The sequence below is a fragment of the Physcomitrium patens genome, chromosome 3 (genome assembly GCF_059467195.1).
Source record: "Physcomitrium patens ecotype Gransden chromosome 3, ASM5946719v1, whole genome shotgun sequence".
Taxonomy (NCBI): domain Eukaryota; kingdom Viridiplantae; phylum Streptophyta; class Bryopsida; order Funariales; family Funariaceae; genus Physcomitrium; species Physcomitrium patens.
The window spans coordinates 4,013,364-4,022,451 of record NC_143412.1 but is presented as its reverse complement, the minus strand read 5'-3'; the positions used below and the strand labels follow the sequence as shown (position 1 = coordinate 4,022,451).

General features: G+C 43.5%; 1 protein-coding gene across 2 annotated transcripts; it reads left to right on the top strand.

Moving 5' to 3' along the window:
- The first annotated feature begins 424 nt into the window (after positions 1 to 424).
- On the top strand, positions 425 to 5,941 carry LOC112280443 (CDPK-related kinase 5). Of its 2 annotated transcripts, XM_024515954.3 has the most exons (12): positions 425 to 1,423; positions 1,911 to 2,041; positions 2,226 to 2,267; positions 2,595 to 2,703; positions 2,934 to 3,012; positions 3,306 to 3,602; positions 3,760 to 3,869; positions 3,965 to 4,072; positions 4,306 to 4,368; positions 4,571 to 4,738; positions 5,067 to 5,130; positions 5,340 to 5,941. In XM_024515954.3, the coding sequence occupies exons 1-12, from the start codon at positions 881 to 883 to the stop codon at positions 5,420 to 5,422; spliced, it is 1,797 nt and encodes a 598-aa protein (XP_024371722.1). In that variant the 5' UTR covers positions 425 to 880; the 3' UTR covers positions 5,423 to 5,941. The 2 variants fall into 2 exon arrangements, with proteins under 2 accessions (XP_024371722.1, XP_024371723.1); XM_024515955.3 differs by having other exon boundaries at positions 429 to 1,423; positions 5,067 to 5,941.
- The last annotated feature ends 3,147 nt before the right edge of the window (positions 5,942 to 9,088 follow it).

The window sequence follows — 9,088 nt, the reverse complement described above, 5'->3', positions numbered from 1 at the left end:
TGTAGATTAAAGTCAACCTCTGACCGAAGCCGAAGGAACCTTTTACGTTTTCCTATTCCTTTTTCAACTAAGGAATTTAATGGCTCCAGAGAGGGGGTCTTGCATTCAACGCGAAGTTTTTCCCACGAGCTGATTAAAAAGTTACGGTGACAGCTCGGATGCTCATGATTTTTGTAAAGTCGCCATTTCCAAGACGAGGCCTGGGGCTTAAGGCTCTCGAGGAGTTAATTCAAACCCGCATTGAAACAGGATGGAAAAAGCCCGGTGACCGAACAGCGAGAAGCAGCACGATGCGGATGGATGAGAAAAGATAGATGAACGAGACGAGGGATGGAGGAGAAGGATGAAGGAAGCAACAGAGGTGATTTAAAACCCGTGGGGGGTGACTGGCCTCGGGGAGGTGGGGGGGGGGGGGGTGAGTGTGAGATTGGTAATCAAGGTGGATCTTCGTCGGCGATGGAGCTGTTACTTTGCCTTTGTTGTTGCTCGGGGCTTTGCACATGCGCGCTGTGGGGCAAGCTTACAAACATAAAAACTAACAAACGTCAACGAGGAGTATTCAATCGCTCGCGCGTGCGTCGCTGCCATTGGTTTATGCGGCAGCAAATGTCCATGACTGTGTGGAAAGCTTCACAGCAGGGCCTCACAAGGGGAAGGAGGGGAGGTGGGGGAGAGTGAGTGATGGATGGCAAGCGAGGGGGGCGAGGAATGTTTGTGAGGTGAGAGAGTCTGCTTTCTTACAGCAAGCAGATGGTGGAGTCAGAAGAGCAGGTGAGAGTGCAGGAGTGGGGGGTGAAGGAGATGGAGATGAGAGGTGGGTGTTGTGGTGGGTGTAGTTAGGGAGTAGGACAGAGTGCACGGCACGGGAGGCCCCGATGCAATGGGTCAGTGCTATGGTAAATATGAAGGGCCGGAGGGGGATGATTCTTTCAACGGAGACGGGCACTCGGTGCCCAAAACTCCCAACTCTAAGCATGGATCTTACAACAACAGTAACCGGGGCAGTTTCAACAATGGAGGAGCGTCGCCCATGAGGCACAAGGCGTCGTTTGGTAGCAGTCATCCGTCGCCGCGGCATCCCTCAGCTAGTCCACTCCCGCTGTATGCGACCTCTCCCACTCCCTCGACCCCTCGGCGTTTTTTTAAGCGCCCTTTCCCTCCTCCATCTCCTGCGAAGCACATCCAGTCGTCTCTAGTGAAACGACATGGCGCGAAGCCGAAAGATGGAGGGTCGGATCCAGAGTCCTTGGATAATGAAAAGCCGCTGGATAAGCATTTCAGGTACCCGAAGGACTTCATGAGTAAGTACGAGCTGGGGCACGAAGTGGGTCGTGGGCACTTTGGGCACACATGTTACGCGAAAATTCGGAAGGGTGAAAACAAGGGGCTACCAGTGGCGGTGAAGATAATTTCGAAAGCAAAGGTATGGGTGGGTTTGTTGGTTGGTTGTAGTATGGCTATTCTTAATGCTGCGTATCAGCTGCAACAAGTGCAACAAATGATGGCGGAAGATCGGAAGTGATGTGTTAAGCGAGTGGCTAATTTATGTGCGCATGCTGTTCTGAAGGAAATTGACTGACTAGCATTAAGAGAGAATTGACGAAAGATTGCAGATCTTATTGGTGCGGTGCAGAATGCCGTATTGACTGCCTGACAGTGTAGGTTTTTTCAGGTTGGAAAATAGGTCAATAGTTTAGCAATTGGCTTAGTTAAGCGGGTATGGATTGTGGATTGAGCTGTAATCCTAGCACATGCAGCAGTGTCCAGGATGCTTGGCAGCTGTGAACCTATGTGCTGCACAGAGATGGGGGATGGTGATAATTGATTTAGCTTAGTGTTGGGTTACGGGAGGTGATAAGTCTGGTAGGATACTAAGGTGTTGAAACTTTGTTTGAAATGAATTGTGGCAGATGACAACCGCCATCGCCATCGAGGACGTTCGACGAGAAGTGAAGATCCTGAAGGCACTGACGGGGCATCACAATTTGGTCTGGTTCTACGATGCTTGCGAGGACGATATGAACGTGTACATTGTAATGGAGTAAGCAATTGCGAACCTGTTGGATCTTTGTATTGTATAGCTACTTATTGGAAGCAAAGGCCAAACCGTTCAATGGATGTGAATTCGTCAGTTGAAGCTGAAAGTGACGTGAGTTAGTTTGCGATCTGATCACACGCCTGCTGGAGTGATACTCAAAATGAAATGTATTGAACTTTTCATGCAGGTTGTGTGAAGGTGGTGAATTGTTGGATCGTATCTTGTCGCGGTAAGACTGTAGTATCAATCTTGCTGTTTTCCGGTTGAATTGCAATTATTGCTATTTTTCCTCTTGGGTTAGTGGCCGCGTTCCATATTGCTGCAGCGGCATTATCTGAAAACTGCATAACTGGAGGATGCAACTCGCATCTTAACTTTTATTAGAATAGTTACGAGTGTTGCAAATTTTACCAAAATTAAGCTGATCATTACATTTCACGTTTTTCCGAGCATTAGAAAGGTTTTACAACAAAGAGAAAGGAGGTTATTGTCAATCCAGGTGTGGTTTATTTCGATGTCTAGTACGTTTGTCTGATCTCTCAACATGCTTGTGCAGGGGTGGAAGGTATACGGAGGAAGATGCCAAGATTGTTGTGCAGCAGATTTTGAGCATTGTTGCATTCTGTCATCTTCAAGGCGTCGTACACCGAGATCTGAAGCCCGAGGTGCGGGTTTACTTCTGTTTAAGTTCTCGTTAGTTGTTATAAACTCGACACAAAGTCCTTTCGAAGCTGGGAAGTTTCTTGTAGTGCCTTTTTATTTTGAAAGATTCTGCTTAGCCTGTTGGATTTGAATCTTGAAGTTTAAAGGTACTGGAAACTCTGCGACGAATTTAATTCGTTCGTCGATTTTCGACAACAGTAGCTAACGATTTGCTTCACTGCTGTATTTGCAGAATTTTCTGTTTACTACGAAGGATGAGCATGCTCAACTTAAAGCCATTGATTTTGGGCTATCCGATTTTATCAAACCCGGTGCGTTACGGCGTCTTGAACACTGTTCTTTTTGGACTCTAATACCTGTTATTCATGGACATAACTCATCATTTACATATTTTCTCTGTTCAGTAGTGCAAGAGGTGCATACATTTGTGGGAATAGGAGTTTGGTGATCGGTCCATCGGCTGCTTGTGCCCATTTATGGTTTCTCACTTGAATTGGGAACGGTTCGGCCTGTGTAGGGCAGCTATTGTGTTCCGTTTTTTTACCTGTCTATGCGACCTGCGTACGTGTACTAAAATATGCTTTATTTTTTACTTTAAGTGCAGATGAAAGACTGAATGACATTGTAGGTAGTGCATACTATGTAGCACCCGAGGTATTGCACAGGTCATATTCCATGGAAGCCGATGTATGGAGCATTGGAGTAATCACGTACATTCTTTTATGTGGTAGTCGGCCGTTCTGGGCAAGGACAGAGTCAGGTATCTTTCGGGCAGTATTGAGGGCAGACCCAAGCTTTGAAGAAGCTCCCTGGCCTTCGGTCTCAGCTGAAGCTAAGGACTTTGTCAAGCGGCTGCTGAACAAAGACAGTCGGAAACGCATGACTGCCGCACAAGCTTTAAGTACGTTTTTTTTCTCCCACACATACATGATATATGTAAAAATTACTCCCTCAACAATCTTATCATGTGAGTGCGCTTTGTGCTCTGGAGCACCTTCGAAGTGTAGAAATCTTAGGCAGTGCATAGTTTTTTCTGAACTTTTATGGTGGGCTTGCAGCGCATCCATGGATTCGAAACGACAACGTGAAGATTCCTCTGGATATCATAGTGTACAGACTGGTGAGAGCTTATGTTCGTGCAACATCCATGAGGCGGGCTGCCTTAAAGGTTAGTGGTGGTAGTAATATCCCTCTCGTGATGTTCTTCTCATTTGGTAGTAGACTATGTAATGATGTCTAAGGCGTTCGTAATTTGGTTATCAGGCACTTTCGAAGACCTTGACTGAAGACGATTTGTTTTACCTTCAATCTCAATTCTCATTGCTTGAGCCCAGCAGAAGTGGTCGCATTTCTTTTGATAATTTCAGACAGGTTGGTACGAGCATTTTAGTATCTATTTTATGAGAAAATATTTTATACATTATTTTCTGTTACTTGGATGATTTTCAACTGATTATGTGTATTGCCAGTGATGAATTTGTGAATTCAAATGGGTTTGGTTTTGAATCCTTTCAGAAATCTTTACCGTGTACCCAGCTGTGAATAACTGAAATGGTTTTGTTTCATAACTCCATTAGTTATTTGCACTGGTTATGCATGAATAGGCATTGGCGAAAAATTCAACGGAAGCAATGAAGGAAGCACGAGTGTTTGAGATTCTAAATTCGGTGAGTTGATGTTGAACTTTAACGTTCCCGACGTAGTGTATGTGTTATCCTCTAAGAAGGTTTTCTTCCTTGGACATTTGATTTTTTTTTTTTTTTTTTTTTTTTTTTTGCTTCGCAACGAACCAACCCTGCTTCAGAAATTACCCGCAGCTTCCTTTGTGCCATTGGGTGAAAGTTTTGGTCAATGATGGTTGTTGTGCAGATGAACTCGCTTTCGCATAAAAAGATGGATTTTACGGAGTTTTCTGCAGCGGCCATCAGTGTGCACCAGTTGGAAGGGACAGACCGATGGGAGCGACATGCCCGTGCTGCTTATGATATATTTGATAAGGAAGGCAACCGTGTCATCTCAGTAGAAGAACTTGCCCACGTAAGTCTTCTGACAGTTTGGTCTTCCATATATCTGCTCTAGTTTGTCGGTATTAGATCGTCCTTTCTGCACTTGATTTGCCTGGCGTATGAGTAGATTTCTATTCCATTGTGATTTCCTATTTTTACCTTAACACAAAAATATAAACTTTCGATCTCTGTCCCAACAGTGTCTAGGCAGCAGTCCGAACTTATCGACTGTGATAGACCATCATGACCAAAGCCAATTTGTCAAGACCCCTTCTCCACTCCCTTTCTTGTAGGAGGCAATTTCAAATAAATGTTCTTTTTTTATGTTGCTAATACCTCCTCTTGTTTAATTTTTACAGGAGGTAGGTCTGGCGACAACTGTACCTGCTCAAGTTTTCCACGAATGGTTGAGACACTCTGATGGTAGGCTAAGTTTTGTTGGATTCACCAAGTTGTTGCACGGAGTAACCACCCGTACGAATAGGAATCATCATTAATGTTTCTTTTCTAGTCTTCCTATCATTGGAGGGTAGTCCCAGCGCCGTGAATCGGGCTTTGCTCACCAATTTCGAGGTCTTTTTTTGCCGTACGAAACTATATATGGATCTTTTGTACCCATTCCACTGCTGCAGGGTGCGCAAGTTGCCTGAACCATTCACTCTTGGTAATCGATGAGGAGGGAGGTGATCTTTTCGGCACCCTGAATTGGGAGTGATATGTCACTACTCGTCAAATGTGGTCCTGTCAACTTAGTTTTAGGTTGCTATCCAACTGTCGGCGCGACGAATCTTTTTCTTCAGTAACTTAAGGTCTGTGCTATCCTGGTGAAGGATAAGAAGCATTGGTCCTAGACTGTAACCAGGCACACACTCAGTGCTTTACAGTTGGGAGTTTCATATAATGATGGAAAAATGGTGATACGTAATGGAAGTTTCGGAGGCATCGAGCCGGGAAGTAATGCAAACCAGCCAGGTCTTGGAATCTGCAGGAAGCGTTGTAGGAAATTTGCCTAGGATCGTCAACCAGTTGCAGCGTGCAAGTGTTGCCTTGAAGCTGTGTACTTTTTCTTGTGTAGTGTTTACCAACATGAAGGTTCTACTGTAGCTGCCTTTGTTCCGAGACCCTCTCAAGTCTCCCACATTGTAAAAATGAGTTGTGTTGCATGCTGAAGTTCAGCTGTGTTGCATGCGTGAAGCCTGTGGTGATGGAGCTTGTATCCCTCACTGTTTAAGACTTTTTCTTGCAAGTGTCCCATTTAAGACTCATCAGCAGAAACGATTGTTATTGTAGGTTAACTTGCCATACAGGAAAGCTTCCAAGGTCCAGTCTACTTATTATGTGTTGTAGACTTTGGAAGTGGTTGAACTTTTCTACACCATTTCTAGATCATTGTGAGCTTCTGTGCTAAAAATCTTACTAAGAAACAAATTGCCGATAATGTTACGTATGCCATACATTTCAACATGAAAAGCTGCATGATAAGTGGCTGGTTTAGCCTTAAGTAACTAATGTGAGTTGTAATTGTTCAGAAAAACACCTCAAATGCATACGCTTTTTCCTAATGACCAAATAAGTTATGGTACTCTGTCTTGTTAGAGAATTACTAACAAATCCGTATCCTCGTTATGTAAAAAAAATGCACCATCTCCCAGTTAATTAGAAAAAGTTAGTACCTATAATATTTTATGTTCATTTCACTTATCAACTATACTGCTGCATCACAATATGTGATTGTAATGTTTGCGATCATAAAGTGACTAAATTCAAATAAATACATGTAACCTTATTAGAACTGTCATAACGGACAATTCCAAGTATTATTGTGTGGAATATCTGAGTGACACTGCTGCTACAATACCTCAATATATATATCCATAACTCTTTTTAATCTGTCGCAAATAAATAATATACCCAACATAATAGCAAATAGTAACAAACCAACAAACTTCGGTAGAAAATCAAGTGCGATCACTTTTGCGTGATTTGGGATTTTTTTTGAATTTTAACAAAACAATTCCAGCTTTTTCATGACTCACAAGAAATGAGTGACCACTGTGATGGAAAAGTGAACACAGAGAATCAAATACTCGGAACTTGAAGGAGAAATGAATACAGGAAAGTTGTAGATTACAAAGTGGGTTCTGTGGATCTGGACAGGATCTTGTGAATTGTCATGCACTGAAAACTGTTTGGACAGCTCAATGCTTGGATTGCACAATTGAACTGTTCCGCAACAGTAAATGCGATGGTTTCTTTCACCGCAGAATCTTACTCAACTTCCTCCGCTGATTGCTACGAGTGATCTCATAAATGAGTCAAAGCTGAGCAGGTATCCAATAAGTAGCCGGCAGTTTGATGTCTAAAATGTCTGCAGTATCTGCACTTCGACACTTATTTGGGTCGGAACCCACACTGCTGTTGAATATATACTGCTCGGTGGCAGAAGGCGTGTTGCTACCTCCAAATTCACACAGGCACACTGCGATAGAAACATACCAGGGCATGCTGAAAAGTGAGACAGAAGATGCGAACAGGTTTTAAACTGCCTCGAACTGCAATAGACTGAACCTTCACATCATTCTGCCAAATTCTCTGCCGATTCTCGCCTTGTGACTTGTTAACATTGAACTATTTCTCGACTCATTCAACGATACGAGGGGAGAGGACCCGCATTGTTCTAGAGTGTTGCTATGAAGGAATACAGTTGAGAAACTGAAGAAACGAGGAATGAGCCATGCAGCACTAGTTTGAGTTTTTGCAAACGTGAAGCGTCTTCTCAAACTCGATGTGTGACTTCAAAATTACGCGCTCTTTCACTCAGATCCTGCAAATGCTTTGCTCTTGTAGCGAAACAGAGCAGTCGAAAGGTGAAGCTCTAAGAACCAGGTGCATTGAGTTGAAATCATGGAACGAGAAATTGGTTGATACTCTTGCCAAACCTTTTGAAGAGTACAAAATCACGCAACATTCGCTGAGAGTTTACATTCCAAAACCTGGAAGAGCATTCAACTTGTGCGTACGGGCTCAAGCTTCTTTAGAAAGTGCGCCACGCCCTTGCTGGCATTCTGAAGGATATTGGAGGTGACAACACCGTCCGGACGCATTGCGCCTCCACAAAAAAACCAGCGTCAAATCTCCTCCACAACTCCGTGTTGGTACTTCCTAAACCTGTTGGAAACTTCTAATGCGGATATTTCGGATTCTGGAAGTGATAAAAATCATGAAAAATGGACTTCCACTGTAAAGATTTGATAAGATCAACACATTAGAAGTAGAGGGTGTAATAGATAGAGTATTAAAAACGAGGATGAAACTATTCTCGGTATTCACGGAACAATGAGTAAACCAAATGAATAACCACACGTGCATCTAAATCATGACAACTAACTGTGTGCTTGATCTAAGTCACGACAAGAAAGACTGTTTCAACGTTCGATTGCCGAAGGCGTCATTGGTGACCTCCATTTGGTCGGTACAACGTCGTTCACACCCGGTCTATTTTTTTAGGAGGAGGGGAAGTGAGGCTTACCACTTTTACCTTTCCTTTAGAATTATAAAGATCACACGAAGGCGTTAGAAAATTCGAGTCGTGATGGGTATCAATGCGTTGAATTCTTGTTCAGATTACGTTATTGGGAATGCCTGCAGCTTCTCTCACCTTGCACACCTTGGATGAAAAGTCAGTTTTGTAATTTCTTGCAAAGTTTTCAACGCTTTTTGAGCAAGCCACCCCACACGCAAACACTTCTTGTGGGAAATTTCTCAAAGAAGTTTATGTCCGCCCACAACCCACATCGGATACTAACGGCGTAAAATACATTCGCTATGCCAGTCAACAATTCAGAAATCACTTCCATTGTGTAGCTTGTTCTATAACAAAGCTTACCAGGTTTGACACAATCCTGGCAACGAGAAACTAAACGGATCATAATTACCGAGTAGATGGAATCCACTCAACACGCCCTACAATCACTCCTTTGTGTGCATATTTTCTCATTAGAATATTTTCGAAGCCACGAAACTTTGACTGATATCTGTGCCTCCCAAATCCTACAAGTAAGACCTACTTATTTTAGAAAAAACTGGACTGACTTGTTCATTGGGCGAGCCTCACTCTCGTATCATTGATTGAACAAAGGTAAATGCAATGCATGAGAGAATAATGAAACTGGAAGCCACTTTAACGAACAAGTCAAGAGAAGGCAATAAATAAACCGGCGGAGGCTGAACATCTGCCGACGAAAGCTCAACGAGAAACTTGAGACCCCGCATGAGCTCTTTCAACACGAGGACGCAGAGGGGCATGGATGAGCATGGATGATGGAGTGAGCAGGTAAGAAAACGAGACCCAGGCGGATGAAGAACTCATGAAGCACCAGAA